Here is a 20126-nt window from a genome sequence, read left to right on the forward strand (position 1 = left end):
GCGCTGCTCAGCCCACTGCCCCCGAGAAACGGCTGGGTGCTGTTTTGCTATTTTGAGGCGAGCTGGTTGGAATTCCTGACAAATTGCTATTCTCTCCAAATCCACCGCCACCAGTTCCAACTGCGAGCAGAAAAAGTGTGATTGATTTTTGTTCTTCTTTCTTTCTTTCTTTTTTGGAAAATGAAACGTTTTGTGGGAAAGGGCAGTTCTGGATACATTTCTGAATGTGAAAAAAAAAAAAAATTAGTGCTAATTATCAATATGCCTCCTGATACATTTCAAAATGAAAAGAAGAAGGAAACAACCCAAAAAGCCATCTGGCTCGAAACGGCTTTTTGTTTTGCAATTCAAGCATGGACAGCTCCCAAATAAATGCATTTAAAAATGGCAAAACCAACCCCAAATTTCATAAGCTGAAGCCAATTTGTAAAGTAAATAAATAAATATATTGAAAAATTTCGGAGGGTGAGTTTCACTTTACAGCAAGCAATGTTAGAGCCATCCCTGCAATGGGGCGGCCACGAAGGGCCCATGTTCTGAATGCTGGGGAGGTGGGAACCACTCTGCACCATTTCCAGCGCCCCGAGCTGAGCTGCAGCCCAACCCTACGGACATCCAACACTGTGTGTGCAAGGAACTGTGACAGAATCCTTGAGGAATGACCCAGATGGAGCCTGCAGGCCCTGAGCTGCCGGGATCCAGGGCACAGGGCAGGAGGATTTAAAGTGAGATGGGAGGTTTGGGTTGGATATGAGGAGGAAGTTTTTCACTCAGAGGGCGGTGAGGCACTGGCACAGGTTGCCCAAGGAGGCTGTGGATGCCCCATCCCTGCAGGCATTCAAGGCCAGGCTGGATGTGGCTCTAGGCAGCCTGGGCTGCTGGTTGGTGACCTGCACACAGCAGGGAACTGGATGAGCATCGTGGGCCTTTGCAACCCGGGCCGTGCTGTGATTCTAAATATACTTGGAATAATGATTTATGCTCCCACGGATGGAAATTCATAGGGCAGCTCCAAAAAACAAAAACAAAAAAACCTATAAACAAAATCGCTGGACACGTTGCATAGATTTTCACAGCCGTTTTCTCTGGATAATTTTTCTGTTTCAAATTTGTCTCTTAATTTCTAGGGGTGCTCCTTCCTGGGGTGGTGGCCACGGATCGGATCGTGCTGCAGCGTGAGCTGAGGACGGGCATCCGAGGATGCAGGGAGGGCAGCGGGGAACAGGGCTGCTGTGGGTGGGATGGAGGATGAGAGATATGGGACGTGGGATGCAGAACGTGGGATGAAGGAGAGGGGATGCGGGATGAGGGTGCAGACAGGCAGCTGTGCAGAGCTCCGGGCCGCTCCAACGTGGCAGCACCACCCTGCCCCTGTGCTCACAGCAGCACAGATCGGGGCTCTCAGTTCTTTGCAGAGGAGCCGTCTCCCGGCATCGCCCGCAGCCCTGAGCGGCAGTGAATGAACTGCCCTGACATCTCCTATTGAAGCGAAGCAAAATGTGTTGAACAAAAACCATTTCAAGATGTTTTCAGAGTGTTGCCAAGTTACTCAACATGTTCTGCTTTAGTTGTCAGATGCTTTCAAAGCGATTTCCCTAACTCAGAGCACGAATGGTGAGGGCTCTCCCTGGGAATCTTTTGCCTGGGGCTACCATGGATCTGTATTTTCATAAGAAAAAGGCTCAACTAATGATTAATCTTCACCAGAGGAAGCGGGGCCTTTCTTTGGGATTTTTCTTCAGTTATTTTTAATTAATTTGTACAACTGGCAGCGACATTAAAGCGCGGTGCAGAGGGCTGGCGCAGCAGACGGGCCGTGGCCGCATCCCTGCAGCACCATCCGACCCCCAGCACCGGGGGGGAGAAATCAGATCGGTGAGTAGAAGAAAAGGAGGAGCTCCGTGGGCTGAATTCCTGCATGGGCTGCGTGGGGCTGCGCTCCCCTGGGGATGCTCTGAAAGGGGAACCGTGGGGTTATCAGCTGAGCCTGCACCAGGTCTGCTTTCTGCTTCTCTCTTCTAGCCAAGGCTGATGCGGAGGGTTATCGGGGTTGCAGTGTCAGGGCAGAGGGAAGATTTTTATCTGCTGGCCCTACAGTGTCAGACTGCGCCACGCACCACTCCCAGCTGCTCCGTCCCGCTCCTCAAACAGCCACGTCTGGATTTGTTTAACGCCATTGGCAAAGCGTTGAATACAGCATATGGTGCCCGAAAACCACAGAACTTATTGACAGCAGCCCAGACTTGCTAAATAAAAGAACTCCTTCCAACAGCCCCGCTCTGTGAAGACTCAGCACTTTCCTCGCAGTCACACTAGGTAATGCCACGGCCCCTCACAGCAGCACCCTGAGCTGGCTGCTCCCTGCCTGGGATCCCCATCCCCGCACCCAAACACAGCGTCCCCAAGCTGTCCCCGCTGCTGTCACTCTGTGTAGCCGTGGGGCAGAGGCCCAGCACCCCCAGCAAGCTGCGGGCAGAGAAAGAGCAGAGCTGAGTCAGGGCCGCACGCTGACGCACCGCGCGGGGCCACGCTTTCTCCCAGATTGGACACAGCCTATCTCGGGGAGAGGCGCCTGGAATCAGCTTCACTCTTGGCAGTACATGAAGAATCTCATTTCCTTAAGAAGGAATGGGACGCGGCTGCTCTCCCTCCTTTGCTCTTGCTGAGTGCCTTCGCTTTTCGCCGCAACGCCGCGGTGCCGCAGCGAACGGAGCGGCCCCACTCCTGTTTGCTGAGCTGCTGCACGTCTGAGTTCCCAGCTTGGTGTAAACCAGACTGCAAATACAGGGATGCTGCCGTGAATATTCAAACAAGAATCTCCCTACCTATCCATCCTGGGTGCCATCCATAATAGAATCTGCCTGGGAAACGCTCTGCACCTCCCACAAGCGTGAGCTCTCCTGCCCGACAGCCCTGCACAACAAGTCCATGGGCTCTGCATCCTCAGGACTTTGGTAACAGGTAACTGGTAGTGTGTAAACATCTCCCCAGAGCTCTGAGGTTCGAGTCGAAGCACAAGTCACACATTCAGCTGCTTTTCAGAGCCTCTTTGGTCTGTGAATGGGCTGGAAACATCGGGAGCAGCCTTTCCTGCAAGGTTCCTGGTGCTGCCCTCCTCCAGGTCAGAAGCAGCACTGTGGGCTTTGCTTCACCTCACCAGACCAGGAACCAGAAATGCTCACTGCCCTGAACCTCCCCACTGCTCCACAGGGCCCTGGCACGGGTCTGGGCACAGCAGGACAATCCTCATGCCTTCCACAGGGCCACCCTGACCCTACCCTGAGCTGACCTGAAGGGGCAGGAATGGAAGCAGCAGGTGTGCACCCGTGCTGTGACCGCAGCGCCCTGCAGCAGTCTGCAGCCTGCTTCCCCACCTCCTCCGTGCTGCCTGCAGAGCCCTGTGGGTGGATGGAGAATTTGGGAGCTTTGTGGCAGGGAGGGACCTGGTGTCTGTTTGGGGCCCAGAAATGCTGAACTCAGGTATAAAAAGTCTGCATTGACTGAGGCTGCACCTTGCCTGAGCGAGCGCCGCTGCCCCGGGTGGGCTCCTCAATGTTCTCTGATCTGGGGGCAACTATTGATAAAAAGCATTTGGGAGAACTCCCTTCTCCAGCTGGGCCTTATTAGCGCCTCTGCTCTGTGTGGGAGACCATCCCTACCAGCCAGATTTCTCCAGCCCTTCACCCAGTCCTTCTGCCATCCAGTAGATGATTTGTGGCCGCGAAGCATGGAAGGATGCCCTCTGAAGCCTTTCATCCAATTGTTACCAGCCTTGATCCCACTGCAAGCTGAAGACACCCTCAGCTTCACCACGTCTCCCTAACGCCTCCCCGAGAGCAGCCTCTCCCATGGGGAAAGCAAGCAAGAGATGGTAAATGGAACCATCATGTTGCAAAGCAGGGAGCGCCGGGCCGAGTGACACCAATCCCACCAGCACCACAGCGCAGCATCCTCCTGCCCCACCGACCCCACCAGCACCGTAGGGCAGCATCCTCCAGCCCCACCAGCACCACCAGCAGCAGAAGGAGCCCGGCCAGGCCGTGTAGGGACTGCCTTGCCTTGTTGGGTTTTCCCCAGGGACGGGAAGAGGAGGGTTGCGGAGAGATGCTGTCTCCATACCTTCCCCACCCATTTGGGACCACGGGGTGCTGGGCTTTATGGACAGAAGAGAAATGAGGGTTAGGCTGATTTCCACGCTCCTGGCACATAGCTGGTGGGTACCCAAGGCACATGTGGTACCCATGGGGCCACCTCCCGAGGGGTCCCACCCCCTCCACTCCCCATCCCGCCCCACGCCGAGCCACCTGGCTGCTGCTGACTGAACCCTTCTCACCGCCGAGTCCCGCAGCCCTGTGCGCATTAGAGACTCTTCATCACGGGGATGCCCCGCGGCGAGCAGCTCTTGGGGGTAATGTGTGGGGGTGTGTCTGTGTGCGTCACCCCCGATCCCGTGCCTCCCATTGGAGGAATAGCATGTGCCCCCTTTCGTGGAAAAAGATCTGGCGTTTCCTCTCGGAGGTCGGCTCTGCCTTCCGCATCACTCGTCCCGCGCCACGCTCTCATCCAAGGAGGGCAGGGTCTCTGGGCCGAGCCCCCCGCCGCCGCCATGCACGCTCGAGAAAGACACCATGGTGTGGAGGAGCATCAGAACCAGCACGCACAGCCGGATCCTGCTGCTGCCCAGGCGAGACCCTGCGGAGACCGGCAGCAAGGACGGGGAGTGGTGGTACTGGTGGTGGTGGTAGAGATGGTAGTGGTTCTGCCGCTGGTGATGGAGGTGGGGGTCGTGGCGGTGGTAATGGAGCGACTCTGACGCCGTGGATTTGGGGGATGTGTCGGAGCTGCTGTCCGGGGGGTGGTCGCAGGAGTCCCATTGCACCTCGCAGCACTTGGCCTCCTCCTCGGGCAGCTGGCTCTCCAGCAGCCCTGTGGGAAGACCAGGGTCAGTGTGGTGGCACGGAGGGGACTCAGCCCAGGAATCTCCTCCTCCCTCCCTCCCAAAGAGACTTCAAGACCATAAAGCTCTACGGGCACCCCTGTGAGGTGCACCTCCATCCCTCGCAGCCCTGCCGTTCTTACCTGTGCAGATGAAGCCAGGCAAGCCTCCATAGATCAGCTCGTCGTTGTCCGGTAACACAAACGGGCACCTGGTCTGCACCTCCAGGCAGTATTGCTTGCATGGGATCCGGTGTCGGCACTGTTGTTGCGTCACGTTGAAATACTCGGAGCACAGCCAGGCCTTGTAGACAGCCTAGAGAAAGTCACCAAGAAGGACACGTCACTCCCCAGCACCCCAGAGATGCAGAGAGCTGGGTTAGCAGGAAGAGGGCCCCTATCTCACTTGGAAGTTCTTGTCGGCACGTCTGGGCTGCTTACTGAGCTAACCACCGACTAAAGGAGAACTTGAGAGGCTGCAGAGCTCATCTAATGAAATAAAAATCACCACGCAAGTGAACCAACCACACGGCACCAACCACGGGATGGGCAGGGATGTGCTGAGCTGCTGGCGCCCTCCCCGTGGAGCCGCCCATCTTTTGGGCATCTCCAAGTTCTCTGCCTGCTGGAAAAGCCACTCACAAGCACACAGTCGTGCCCACCTCAGTGCCTGCTGTAGCTGCAGAGACGTGGGGCCGGGCACAGCCCTATGGCCACAGTGCAGAGCTCAGCCCCACATCTCCCAGGCACTGGGCACAGGGGGAAGAGCCCATCTGCACTGGAGAAGAGCTCTGAGCAGTGAGCTTCCTCAGGCTGCACCTCCCCAGCATTTCCAGCTCATCCACAAACGTATCATTTAGCAACAAAATGAAGGTCACATTAATGACCACATCCAACTTCCTTTGAAACCAACTAGAAGGGCTCCCCGTGACTCAAAGGGAATGAATCTCCCTCCTGAGCGTGCTGGGATAAACCCCATGCCCCTCCTTCCAGCTGGATTTTTATTTTCTGGAGGCTTTAAAAACATCTCTTCTTTGTTTCCCCATGTTTTCCATAGATCCTTATCATTGTCTGTTTGGACCATAGTAGTGTCTCAGGATTAATGCTGGTTGGGAAATGCTTGGCAACTTCTTTCTATTGCTTTTCACTCCCCTGTTTTTTTTTTTTCCTGGAAAATGCCAATTCATGAAAACTAGAATTTTCATGGAAACGTGCTTTGCTGAAACTTTCATCAGAACAAATTTACTGGGGGCCAGGACGCAATACATGGAGCAGGCAATAGCCCTGTGGCCAGGGCTTCAGCTGGGAAGTGGAGCTCCAGCTGCAGCCCTGCTTTTTCTCTCTGGCCCTCTGGATGTTAATTATTTAGACAAAGTGGAACAGCTCCAGAGGAGGGACTGGCTGTAATCAGCCCACGAGGACAAGGCCAGGAGGGAGAGCTCAGAGCTCTGCTTCTGGATCTGCATCTGCCTGAGCTCATTCTCTGGGGCCGAGGAGGAGGGGAGATGGGCAGTGAGCCCATCCCCAACCCCACCGCCTCCTCCTTCTCCTGAACCTCCTTCTCCATGGCTCAGACATGGACTTAAAGGGCTGCAGACCGGGTTCTGTAAGGCTGCAGATAAGCTATTATAGGACTGCAGGTAAGGATAACCAGCCTGCATTCCTCAGGGCCGGCGCTGGGCAGCGGGGAGCCGGGAGGACGAGGCCCAGGGAAGCACATCGCACTGAGCTGCCCCGCGGTGCTCAGCAGGCACGTGGGTTCTGCTCAGAGAAAGGAGCGCCTAGCACTGCTGCAGTGCGACCTCGGCGAGACACAGCAGACCGTTAAGCATTTCGGAAGGCAACGATATGTTAAATGAGGCAGGAAGGAGAACGGGAGAAAGCATCCACTGGCCAGACAGGACAGGACGAGACAGATGATCCGTAAGGTCCGATCTAAGCCACCCTATGACCCTGCAGCTCGGCAAGTCCCCACTTCTGCCCCACAGCCTTGACGTGTGGGCGCAGGCGGGCACGCAGTCCGCATCAGATGCGCGATTCCGGCGCTCCGTCCCGCCGACGGCTCGGCGCCGTGCAGCCCGGCCGGGCGCGTTCCCCTTTTCCCCGTTAGGGGGCACGGGCGGCACGCACTGCGCTCCGCGGGCACGGAGCGGGCGAGTCCGGGGAACCGGGGGCAGCGGGCATCGGCCCGGCTGTCAGAGCAACAGGAAGAAAAGGCAGCGAGAGCAGCAGCCTTATGAAATGCATCCCCTGCGACAGACGTGCCCCAGTCAAAGCGTTTCAGTCCGCTAGGCGCTCGGGACTTGATTTCTGACCTTCTATAATAAACTCGCTATTGCGGCTGTCATCTGAGATAGGGGCTTGGGCTGCACGTATAGGAGGTGCTGCTCCTTCCCTGCTGAGGATGAGTCGCCCAGAAGCACACCGGTGGGCTGGGGAGCAGCTGAGGGATGTGTGAGGCCCGTGGGGACGCACGTGGGGCCGGCCAGGAGCTCAGTGCCCCACACTACGTCCAGCCAGGCTGAGTGCTGGGCAGCTGCAGGGCTTGGTGCCTGACAGCCAGCATAGATCAGATGCTCCAAACGGCTCAGGTTGGGTGGGATGAGTTCTCCTGAAAGCCACAGCCTTTCTGGGGTTACAAACAGGATGCGCCGACTGCACCATAAGCAGCCGAGCTGCACGCAGTGTGTGTTAGTGCATGATCTATGAATATATGGATGTTACAATTAAGAAATGTACAAGAAAGTCAGGCTAAACAGGTTATCATACTAAAAAAGGAATGGAGGGAAAGCTTACCCATGTCCTGAGCTCACTGAGAAGACTCCAAGAGGAGCAATCTCCAGCAGAGATCCTTCCCCACTGGCAGTCAGCTCTTAAATGGGGTCTAGGAGAGGTGCAGCCAGGTTCCACCCCTTCCAGTAGCACAGAATTGCCTTCACCTGTGCTCCCAGGGCTGACTCATGGCTCACCCCAGGTGCTCAATCCGAGGTTCAGGCCGTGATTCAGCAGTTCCCATACTGTTAGGTAAAGCTCATGAGATGTCTCAGGGCAAAAGAGGGTGCTGAGGCACTGTTCACAGGTTGCCCAAGGAGGCTGTGGATGCCCCATCCCTGCAGGCATTCGAGGCCAGGCTAGATGTGGCAGCCTGCTCTGCTGGTTATTGACCCTGCACACAGCAGGGGGTTGGAATCAGAATGGTCACTGTGGTCCTTTTCATCCCAGGCCATACTATGACTGTATGATTCTATGAAAAGTGAGCTTGGAAGACAGCAGATAAAGCCTGAGACGCCAGGACTAAAAGCACAGATCCGCTGCCAGACAGCTCACCACTTGCTTTTTGTGAGCGATCTTTTGGGCTTTTCCCCTGAAGCCAGCCTGCCAACAACACAGCACAGAAAGCCACTGAAGCCTCTCTTGCACACTCCCTTCCACGCTCCATGGTTACAAATAATAAATAGCAAATAGGTGACGAGCACAGCTCATATCCAGCACGCTGCGTTACGCTGAGATCCTGCTGAAGCGTTTGCCAGCCGTGCACACAGCAGCAAACCATCGCCTCCACCCCCATATGGTGCAGGAACAGGAAAGGGACCAAACTGCACATGCAGTGCACGGCCCACACGTGGCCTGCTCTGCTCTGGGAGGACCACATCACCCTGCTGCCATCCCCGGGGGGGTCCCCACTGCCCCCATGGCATTTAGCCCCACTGCTGAGGAGGAGCTGCTCCTGCTGCCGGCAGTTATCTCGATGCCTGCAAGTTCTCCTCACTACTTGACCTACATTTTCCCATCCAAAAGTTCATTCCCTTCAATCATCCCATAAATCATCCCTCTCCCTGCTCTGTGTTTACACATTTCTAATATTTGCAGATGTATCACACTCCCCGTTTAGTCATAACTTAGGCGAGCCTGACTGATTTACTGTCACATTTCTTCCCTCCCTTTCATCATCCGTGTCTCCTTCCTGTACTGCTGCTCAGAAGCAGTGACCACCCCAGCTGTGAGCAGACACGACCCACCGACCACACTGCCCCCTAAGTAGCACTGCCCCAGCCCTGACCATGCTAGGAGAGAAGGAAAAGCAGCTCCACTCAAACCCATGGTCTCCTCCAGATCATCCTCCAGCCTCCACATGGCCACGAGTCACCCAGGGGCACACCGGTGGGCCGGGGAGCAGCTGAGGGATGTGTGAGGTCCATGCGGGATGCACGTGGGATCAGCCAGGCTGATCTCCACCTCCAGCCAGGCTGAGCATTGGGCATTTCCAGGATTTGGTGCATGCCAACAAGAAGGCTCCAGCATCTTTCCGTCACAGCCACGGCTCCCTGCGCTAAGCACTGAGCTTACAGCTCAGGTTTTCAGCAGCTTTCGATACCTCTGGGCTTATCTCACGCAGCCTGCTTCCTCTTGCTCTTCTAATAGACTTGTGAGAATTTAGGACAGGTGGAGATTTATTCTCTGCTTGACTCACCACAGAGAGCTCGCCCATTTTTCCCTGTCCTCTCGTTTCTGTAGGCAGCAAGTTGGGCTGTGGTGGGTGTTTCTTCCATTCTGCTTTTGCTTTTGGCCGATCTCCAGCCCATCCAAGTGAATACAAGCGATCTGGTCTCCCAGAAGTTCAAAGCACTGCCTGGATGACCATGAAAGGACATAGAGCTCTGCTGCTGAGGAAAGGGGCAAGCACCCGACGCCCCATTTATAGGCAGTGAGGAAGGTGAGCTTACCTGCCTGCACTCAAATCCTGGAGGTGCACAACAACCCCCCCAAAAGACAGCCTTTCCCTGAGAATTTCCACGCAAAACCAGATAATGGTTCATTTGTTTGTTTTGAAGTCATCTGATAGGTTTTGATGTCAGTGTTTTGCCAACAGCAGTGAGGGCTGTTGGACTATCCCAGCTACGTTTGGGAGGACCAACGCAGGGATGGAGGAGCATCCCTGGCACTCACCCGGGTAATGGCTGTAATTAACCCAACAAGCAGCTGCTCTCCCACCAGAGCAGGACATGGAGCTGGAGATGCGCCCTGGGAAATTCTGCTTGTGGCTCAAAATCTGCTTCTCCACACAGGGATTTGCAGACCGAAGGGGAGGGAGACAACGAGGGCAGGGAAAAAAGCAGGAAATCTGTCTGCAAATCTATCTTGCCCTGCAAAGACAAGGCAGACCTGCTGCCATCGCTGTGCCTGAGCAAGGCAGTGTGTCCCTGTGCAGGTGAGCAGGTGCTGCCCTCCTGCTGCACAGGAGGCGGGCACAGAGTGGCTGCAATCAGCTGTTCTGCCAGCTGCAAGCAAATTGGGGGCTTGGAGAAACCACGCCTGAGTTTAGAGCTTGGCAAAGCTGCTCAGAGCAGTACTTAATCACAGTAATATTGGGCAGTGCTGGGAGAAGGCACCGAGGTCAGCTCTGCAGAACAATCCAGGAGCGCTGGGGTGGATCTGCTCTGCAAGCTGCTCTGCGCTCGTGCCCTTCCTCCTCCTCCTCCTCCTCCTCACTGCTGGTGCCACTGAGCTCATGGCAGCTGTCTGTCTCTGGGGCCACAAAAACAGCAGCAGTGCCACTGCACCCAGAGCCAGCAGGTCATGCCTGCGGTGCCCCACGTCCCCATCCTGAAGATGGAGCTGCCCGCGCCGGAGGAGCCGCTCTCAGCACTCGCCTCTCCACCATGGCCTGCCATGAGCATCTGGAGTGGCTGCGCCTCATTAATCTTGGACACAGGGAAATGAGTACTGCTAATGAGCCGCTTGGGCACCTCTCCAAGCTCTGGCACATCAGGCTGCAGCGGGGGAAGCAGGGCTCGGCAGGGGGAGAGAAGAGCCCCCTGGATGGCAGAGGATTAAGGGAATGCTCGCTAGCGGCCGGCCAGGAGTCACAAACACAGCCTGCAACGTCCAATTAGCGCTGTATTCAATTACCGCTGCCTGCAATTCTGACATTAACGATGTCGAGCTTTTTAAGCAGCGTTGTATTTTTTTCTCATTAGCCCTGCTATAGGCTGTGCTCACATCATATCGGGAACAGCTGTTTTTTCGGTAACTTTGATATTCCCGGAGCTGTGCCGTGGCCGCGTTAGCCTGGCTCTGCCACATTCACGAGCTCTGCTTTGGGGTGGGAGGGGGGGAACTAAAAACACAACTCTGTGCAGTTTCTTTTTTTTCTTCATGCTGTTTTTTATGGTGTTTTCCCGTGCCTGGTGCTGACAGTGCTGGAGCCAAGCATCCTCCGTCTCATCCAGGGCGGCGGCACCATGAAGGAGAGCCATCTGCACCCCAGGAGCAGACCTCACCCCAGCCTCACCACCCCAGGATTACCCCGCAGCACTGTCCGTCTGCTCCCAGCACTGCTGACCTTCATGACTGCAGGAAGAAACACGCTTTCAGCATCTTCACTTGAATGCCCAGTTCTTGGAATAAAGAAGCTAGCATAAAGCCCTTTCTTTTATAGATGATACAGCCTCCCTAGTAAGAAACCCTCCTCAGAGCAAGCCAGAGACACAAGTGGCCCCCTGAGCTCATCTCTTTCAAAGCTCAAAGAAAGCAGCTTTTCAGCACGACCTCCATGCACCTCCACTGCTCGGAGAAATCCTCCCTCCACACCACAGATCAGATGCAGACACGTGGACAGGGGAATAGCAACCCCTGCATCTCTGCACATGCATGCACGCATTTGACCATTGTGGGGATGCTGGGAAAGGGGAAAACGTGGGGCTTAGGTTGTCTGGTTCACCCAAAGAGAAAGACATGAGAAGGACAGACCTGGGGCCATACGTAGCACTGATGCTGCAGGATGCATCCCGTGCAGGGCAGCGCTGAAATCCCCTCGGCTCAGCCCCAGCTCAGCACCAACGAACCGAGCACAGAGCAGCACTTCAGCCCACAGTCATCCCAGCAAACGAGGGATCGCTCTTATTTGCAGTCTGTATCAGAACAGGAAGCATCCCCTGGGAATGAGGCTGGGTGTGCACTTTGGGGACACAGCCCTGGGTACCTCAACCACCTCAACCTTACGGTACGGCTCCTTAACATCACCACTGGATGATGGGAGAGCCAGCAGCCCCTGCACTGACAGCAGGCAGCCCGGTGCAGGAACCAGGCAGCGTGGGACCTCAGACCACTGCTCCTCCACCACAGCCCCCAGTTTGCCCAGCGCAGCCTTGCCACGGTGGCCCCGCTGCCACCAGGGTCTGGCCATGTGCCTCTGCTTTTGATACCACCCCGCTTCTTCAGACCACTCTGACTGCCACGAAACAACACTGCCATTTAATTACTCAATGCCACCTTGGGGTAGACGTATCCTTCCTCCCAGTGGGGACTCAATGGGGTGGAAGAGCTCCTGAGAGTGCACACCCCAGTCTGTGCCATGCCTCTGTGATGCCGGCGGAGCGCTTGGTGCCCGCAGCCAGCTCCGTCCCCTCTGCCCACGCTCGGGCAGCGTCTGGGACAAAGTGGCCCCAGTCTTGGTGGGCTGCCTGCAGGCAGTGCTGTAAAACAAATGTATTGAACGCAAACAAAATGCACACTGAGTCTTATAGAAGCAGGCCCCATTGTGCTGCAGGACGTGGGGAGCAGACAGGCGCTGTCCTGAGAAACTTCAGATGCACATGAACCCGAGAGCAAAGGCAGAAGGCAGCAGCGCTCCCACGCAGCAAGAGGGGCGGCCGTAAATCCTGGCAGCTGCTTTCTGTCCCCTTTTAGAAGGAGTTTGGCCAGGCTTGAGAGGGGAGAGGGGCAGCAAGGCAGCGCGGCCTGGGGAGCGTGAAGGTATGTGTGGGAAGGGGATGGAGGTGGGCAGCAGGCGGGGACGTGCAGCTGGTGGCCAGCGAGTGGGGACTGGGCTGTCTGGAGCCAAGATGGGGCATCCTCAGGGCTGTAGGGATGGAGGGATGGGAACACTGGGATGGATGGCACTGCGTGCACCAGGTGTGCCGAATGCAGCAGTGCTCCCCAGCCAAACCACTGCTCCCTGGGCACATCTGCACCGTCACCGGGGGGGGGGGGGGACATCACTGCATTCCCCCTCCTTGGCTGCCCCGCAGCTGATCAGCACCGACACACCGGGACACACGCAGGAGCCCGCTGATCCTCACTGGGATTCCCCACCATTTGGGCACCCAGGCACAGACCCTGGCATCCAGCAGGCACCGTCCCTATTGACAACAACCATCCACAAAGCCCGACTCCAGGGACGAACAGACCAACGTCACAGCAAGGCCCAGACGTGCAATGAAGTTACCCCGGCGCACAGCCGCTGCCTCCCTGAGCAGCTCTCCCTGCTGCAGCTGCTGGGGAAGCGCTGGGGAGCTGCAGCCTCGCTGCTGGCTGGCTGATTAGTGACAAAGTGATTAAAGACAGTTATGGAGATGAAGATGATGATGATGGCAGAGTCGGGACAGATGGAAAAAATCGGGTGCCCGCCGTCTATTAGGAGCGCTTGAGGAATTCACCCCCATTAGATACTGCTGCAGCTAGGATTCAAAAGCAGATTAAACATTTATACAGATAATGAGAACATCCTGTTACATTAGATAGGATATAAAAAAATAAGGGCTAGACACTTCAGTGCCACACACGACAAATTACCCACGGCAGGCTGCAGCCAGGAGAAGTCTCTCTGGCACAGAGGGGTCTCCTCGGCTCACCAGGCTCACCCTGGCCTTGCTCAGGAGCTTGATGGTGTTGATCACCCTGCATGGCCCAACTGCTGTGCCCCTTGCTGTGATGCAAGACGGGTTTTAAGGCACACACCACCCACATGCAGAGAACCAGACTGCACAGCGCCGTGTGAAGATTCATTACCTCCTGTGATTAATGGCGGTGCCACCCCAGGGAGCACTGGGGAGAGAAGTCCAGCAAGATGCCACCAAGGCCAAGACCACAACCAGCTCCAGCACCTTCATCACTGTGCAGGAGAACTGCCCGTTAATTGCATGCACTGATGCTGCCCAGCAAGGAGTTGCTGCAAACTGGTGGGGATCCACAAAAAAAGCACTGCTGCACGTGGCGTCAGCGACACAGCAAGGACCTCCCCAGCAGGAGACATCCCCCAAATCACCCAGGGCTGGGATATAAGCTGGGGGCCGTGGCTTATCCCCCCACTCAAGTTCTCGCAGCATTTTCCCATTCCTAGCTGCCCCTGCCCAGTACCCATTTACCAGCTGCTCTGAGAGGCTGCCGTGCAGAGATGTCAGCTGTGATGCCAAGCACATGCCTTCCTCCTCGGGGATGCGTGGGGCAGGTGGTGCTTCCTTCCCCAGCAGCACCGGATGCTCACCGGGCAGAGATCTGCAATGCACGAACCCTGCCAGGGGATGCCACTGCCACATCGGCAAAAGCCCAGGGAAGAGAGAAGGGGAAGGGGAGCAGGGCCCGCGGGCAGGCAGGGTCGGCTCCTTCCCACCCAAGCAGCCTCCGTGTCTCATTCACAGATTCGCTGTCCCTTAGTCATTGCCCTTCAAACGACAGCGGAGCCCTGCTTCCTCCGTGCAGAGCCACGCATGAGCCGCATCCTAATGGCATCCCGGTGACAGCCCAGGTGCATCCTGCCTGCTGCCAGCACAGGAAAACCCCGCGGGCATCGCCGCCACGGAGCCCCGCTGCCTTTGGGGCTTCACGCCCTGCCATGAGCTCCCGCACCAGGCGCAGTGCCTCGGGGTGCCACAGCGCATCGGGGCTGCACGAGGCAGCGTAACACTGCCAGGTCCCCTCGTCTGCAGCGACAGCACGTCCTGCTGCCTGTCACACAGCCCCAGCATGAGGTAGCCCCGCTCCAGCCCAGCAGCTCGCCAGCACGCAGCCTGCCGGCACGGGGCACGTTCTGCTGAGCTCACCGCCCGCTGCCCGCAGCCCAGCAGCAGCTCACACGCCGGATGCTCTCCAAAGCCATCGCCTCCAGCTGCCAGAGGCTCGGGGAGCTGCTCCAGCCTCGCCCCACATGTCCTGCTTGGAGGCGCAGGGCTGCTCGGCACCACGGCACGCGCCTGCAGCACGCAGGCACTGGAGCAGCGCTGGCACCTGCGTCACTTGTAGCTGCCCGGTGACGGCCGATGGAGACGGAGCTCTCACCCTCCCATGCACCATTTGCTAACCCGGCTGGTGCTGCACAAAGTCTGGCTGCGGTCAGAAACTTGGATCGGTTTTCTTTCCTTTTTCCTTTCTGCCCTGTGGGATTCACCAGCAAAATGCCCCCTTTGCACGACACGACAGCCCATTCATTTTCTGCCTCTCCCGTTTTACTTGCAGAAGTCCCTGCCCATCTCTGATGTGAGTTTTCAAAGGTCTTGCATGAGGTGTATGAACTGTGCCTCAGTTGCTGCAACTGCACACCAACTGCTCGCCAACTGCACGCTCCTTTGGTTCAGATTCCTTCTTTTTAATCACATCGTGGTGCAGGACTGAAAGAGATTACCTCTGTTTATAGGGGATGGGTGTGCAGGGCTGCACTGCATGCTCGGCTAAGCCCGCACATATGGCCTCTGCTAAAATTGCCAATTTAAGTACTGCACTGATCCACTGCTTATTTGGGATTTTTTTTTGTTCACCTCATGAAATGTGAGTAATGCCGTCACCAGCAAAAAGCAGTTCTGGGGAGGACACACCACTTTTCCTTTTGTTTTCAGCTACCCAGGGTCATGGCTGCCAGCACACCTCTCAGGGCACCTCAGACCCCTCCTGCTGCAGGTGGCTGCTGCAGCCTCTGCTCCCATCCCTCCACTCTGACCCCCTGTGCCAGAGCAAGAAAACAGTGGGGCAGAAGTGCAGCTGAGCCAGGCCATCCCCACGCCGTGTCCCGGCTGAGGAGACCAAACTCCATCTCTCATTGCAGTGCCTGAAAACCTTGGAGGGGAGAGGGGGGTTGTTAAAGCTGTGTCCTGCTCCCTAGCAGATAATGAGGAAATTATGGGGACGGAGCCAGGGCTGCAGGGTGATGCAGTGCCAGCCCCGCGCTCAGAGAAGCCCTGCTAATCTAATCTGCCTTGAGATGCTACAGGTCCTGCCCAGGCGGCTGACCGGCATCGCCCAGCAGCTCCCGCCTGTCAGGCCTTCTCTCTCTGCAGCTTTGTTTCTCGCAGCTTAATGAGTCCCTCCATCCCATAGATCTTTATTTGCCCTAACGAGGGTAGGGATGCGTGCTTTTCGGAGTGCTCTCCGGACGGCGATTGGCTGCGTCGGGCGGCACACGCGCAGTGCCACCGCCTTTAAAGCAACAAACATCTCATTTCACGGCAGCTCAGCGAGAGGCAGCGCTGCATTCTGTCTATCCAGAAAGACAAGAAAACAAGGGGAAAAAAATCAGCCTGAAGGATCCCATGGGACGGCGGCTCAAAGCAGCAGGGGATTCCCCCTGCACTGCATCCTGCAAAGATGGAGCGGATCGCTCGCGTGCGCAAAGGCTCCTGGTGCCCCGGGCGTCCCCAGGGGGATGCTGCCACAGCACCCACCGTGCTTGTGGGTCTCCAGCTGCCAGAGCCCTTCTGAGCACAGCCACCGTGTGCGCAGAGCCCCTCCTGCCCCGCAGCCACAAAGGGTACGAGACAAGCAGGAGGAGGGCAGCAGAACTGACACGCTCACCCAAAACACGGGGAGCCTCCAGGTGTCTGAGCGGCACCCACACTTCAGTTAAAGCAGCACAGCCCACGTCCCCACGCTGGTTCACTGTCTCCCAGTTCCCCAGTGCTGCTCTCTGAGCTGTGCTGCTCCCTGGGGACATCACTGCTGGGGAGGACTTGGCCCTGCAGCGGGACAGCGGCTGAGGGGTGCACAGGTGAGCAGGATGGAGCTGCTGGCATCCCATCTTCCAGCCCCTGCTGTGGGCCAGGAAGGTATGAATGGAGGCAGGGTCAGATTGTTGGCCACCTCCCTGTTGTATTTTTCTCCTCTCACTTTTTGCTGTCACTGACCCGTGCATTCTGCCACCACTGGGCAGCAGCTCTCTGCTGTTGCTGCACGCAGGCATTCACTCCAGCAGCACACGGCCAAAAGCAGCATCAGAAAATGCGATATTATTCAGTGCTTGGGCAGAGGTTGCAAAGCCTGGCTGTTTCAAAGTCCCGCCAGGCAATGCTGCCAGCCCAGCCCTGCTGAGCCATGAGGAAACAGGGCCAGAACGCACCAAACTGAGTCTGGACCCACGCATACAGAGAGGGCAGGGCTGAGCTTTCCACTGCTGAAAGCCCCCAGGCAACTCAGTGCAGACAGAAGCACCTCAAACAAGCGGCCTGATGCTCACCAGATGCTGAAAAGAGAGGGAGAGCCGAGAGATTGCGTGGGCAATTGCAAAATTCAGGCATGGGAAATTCCCTGCATCTTGCACGGTTGAGTGCTCACAGGTTGCACGTGCTGCTCACACCCTCCTGTTGCTGCCCAGAGCTGTGCTCACAGATGCTGCAAGGAGGAGAGTGTGTGTGACAGCGAGTGAGTCGGGAGCTGCCTTCAGCTCTGCATCTCCCAAGCTCGCTTCCTGCTTTCTCATTGAGGATGCTCAGCCCACGGACACTGAAGGAAAACTCATCCGAGCCAGGCTCTGTTTCTAGTGCTCTGGAGTCAGTGAGAACCCCTCCTTACCATAGACCAGGTCTATTTTCTCTTTCTGATCACTGCTCTCGAGGTCTCTGTACCAGGGAGGTCCATCCTGGGGAGCAGGAGTAGGGAGCTCTGCCGAAACCCCACCTCATACATTGTGTTCAGGCTACTTCTGCTCTCCTAAAAAGCCAACCTCTTCTCACCATCCTTTAATGCCAGTGGGATAACACTGGATGAAGGAACTGCCCAGTGGAACCACTGGTGCCAGCTCGGTTTGTACACAAGCTTGCCCACGTCCCCATGCCCCTGGGCATACTCAGGCACCTTGCAGAGCCCGCTCCATCCCTCCAATCTCCTCCTGCACTCCGCTGAGCCCACTGGGCACCATTGGCACACACGTGGCATGAGGTACATTGCCTCCTTTGCTGCCAGGAGCGGAGCAGCAACACCAAACCCTTTGGTGCAAGTGGAGTACTAAGGAGCTGCAAAACCACAGAGAGAAGTTCAGTAAGCAGACTGCAATTACCTGGCTTGGCACCAGCCCAGCATGCCAACACCAGCTGCCTCCCAACAATGGCTCCATGCAGGAGGTGCTGAGAAGCCCAGCAGCACCACACAGCCATGCCCTCGGTGAAAGGCACCACCCCCAGCAAGTCTGTGCTTCCCCAGGAGAAAACACTGCTCCAGGAGCTGCTGTGCAGCTCCATGTGTCCCTTGACATGCTCCAGGCAAGGGGCAGCCCCATCCCACTCCCAGGGATGCTGTGCCTGCAGCCCTCTGGGGTGACGCACACACACAGTGCCTTGCTATGGCACTCCTGCTGCTCCCAGATGCTGCAGGTTAATTACTGGGACTGCTGATCTTCCTGGAGACAGCACTGAAGGGAGGGGAAGGGAGAGGAATGCCCAAGAGGAGCAACATCTAGCCCATGAGATGCTAGGAAAGCAGCGCTGTGACTTTAGGAAAATGGGCTGCCCTGCAGACCTCTGCTCTGCTGACAACAAGGCGATGCCTGCGAGACTCGGGCTCTGCCACCTTCTACGGGTGCAGCAGGGCATGGAGGTGGGGCCACACATTGGGGTACAGCCCCAAAGGCAGGGCTGGTGATACCTGCCCTAACCTCCCGGCCCCCTGTACCATGCATCCTCAGCTGGGGCAGCGGGTGATGCTGGGTGACACCAACCAGTCCAACCCCCAGGACAAGGGGGTGAGGTGCTGGGAGATGTCTGAGCACCCACTGTGCCCATGGGGAGGGGGCTCCGCTCTGTGGTTCATCTCGGGTCACTGCCATCTGTACATCCTGTACAGCAGTGCACAGGGAAGGCCCTGCGCTGCCCCAGCGCTCTGTGCAGGCCAGAGGCAGAGGTGAGAAGTCCCACACCTGATTTACTCAACCTGCATGCGTTGCTGAGGTCTGCAGTGTGTGTGTGAGAGCGGTGGGTGTGAGGGGATGCTCAGCACTGTACCACATCCCAAGGCTCCAGTCCCACACCGTGGATTTAGGGGCCAGTATGGGGACATGAGGGCCCGGAGCTCCAGCACCCCATGCTGCCACGGCTAGGACCTCTGCCTGGTGCCCCATCCCTTCCCCTTCCCCGTCCCCACGATTCCGGCCCGTTTCACACAGCCGCACCACAGAGAGCCCTGGCAGCGCGGCGGGGCCCCGCTCCTACCTTGCAGTCTCTGATGCAGGACCTGACCGAGTACTCGTCCGACTGCAGGTACTTCTCCAGCAAGAGGTCGAACTCCTCGTATTTTTCCTGAGCGTGTTGGTCCAGGCGCTGGTAGGCCTGCACGCAGCTGCTGCACGCCTCCCCGCCCAGCGCGCCCGCCGCCGCCGCCACCAGATCCACCATCAGGTTCTCCACGCTGCAATCCAAGCTGTCCGGGCCTCCCATTTCCCGCAGCAGGTCCCAGATCGTGTAAGTATCACAAAAGGAGAGGTTGAAGTTCCTAAAGTACGCCTGTAAGAAGTTCCTCTTGGAGGAGGGCGAGGAGAAGAGGGCGGTGGCGGGCGGCGAGCGCAGCGGCACGCCGGCGAAGGAGCCCAGCAGGCGCTGCAGGGAGTGCAGCCGGGCGCACGCCGAGTCCAGGTCCGCGCGGGCTGCGGGGCACGGCGCGGGGCCCGGCGCGCGGCTCAGGTTGCCCAGGAAAGCCTCGCAGCTGCCGGCGGGCGGCTCCTGCAGCGCTCGGGCCGTTCGGCCCCGCGGCCTCCCCGCGCCGCTCCGCTCCCGCGCGCGCAGCTTGGCCCCGGCGCAGAGCCACAGATGGTCGGAGAGGAGCACGGTGAAGAAGAGGAGGGAGGCCAGCGAGAGGCGCCATTTCTGCGCCCGCTCGGGGTCGGCCACGGGTTTGTCGCTGCGGCGCGGCGCGCAGCACACCGCCCCGCCGCCGGCGCCCCCGCGGGGGTACATCCAGGCGCCGCGGATCATGCCGCGGGGGCGGCGCGGGGGTCCTGCGGCCGCGCTGCCGCCAATGTCACCTGCGGCCGCCGCGCCGCCGCCGCTCCGCCGCCGCCTCCATGCCCGCGCCTACAGGCCGCCGCCGGCCGTGGCATGGTGCGGCGGGAGGAGGAGGAGGAGGAGGAGGAGGAGGAGGCGGCGCCGGCTCGGCCCCGCTCCCGGCTCCGCTCCCGGCCCCGCTCCCGGCCCCGGCCCGCCGCGCGGGGGCATGCCCCG

At 57.8% G+C, this 20126-nt stretch overlaps 1 protein-coding gene across 1 annotated transcript; it reads right to left on the reverse strand.

Annotated features, from left to right (window-relative positions):
- Positions 1-859: 859 nt before the first annotated feature.
- On the reverse strand, positions 860-19880 carry NALF2 (NALCN channel auxiliary factor 2). Its single transcript, XM_042886485.1, has 3 exons — positions 19122-19880; positions 5080-5251; positions 860-4926 (listed from the first exon to the last, which is right to left on the reverse strand). Exons 1-3 carry the CDS (start codon positions 19878-19880, stop codon positions 4538-4540), a joined length of 1320 nt encoding a protein of 439 aa, XP_042742419.1. The 3' UTR covers positions 860-4537.
- Positions 19881-20126: the final 246 nt, after the last annotated feature.

This window comes from Lagopus leucura, unplaced genomic scaffold (genome assembly GCF_019238085.1).
Source record: "Lagopus leucura isolate 7727_CA_CO unplaced genomic scaffold, USGS_WTPT01 Super-Scaffold_100057, whole genome shotgun sequence".
NCBI lineage: Eukaryota > Metazoa > Chordata > Aves > Galliformes > Phasianidae > Lagopus > Lagopus leucura.

Excerpts from the sequence above, each read along its gene's own strand:
- NALF2 (XM_042886485.1), bottom strand. The coding sequence starts at position 19,880 with ATGATCCGCGGCGCCTGGATGTACCCCCGCGGGGGCGCCGGCGGCGGG. Across the intron at positions 5,252-19,121 it reads CCTGCATCAGAGACTGCAAG|GCTGTCTACAAGGCCTGGCT; the intron begins GTAGGAGCGGGG and ends GACTTTCTCTAG. Across the intron at positions 4,927-5,079 it reads GCCTGGCTTCATCTGCACAG|GGCTGCTGGAGAGCCAGCTG; the intron begins GTAAGAACGGCA and ends GTCTTCCCACAG.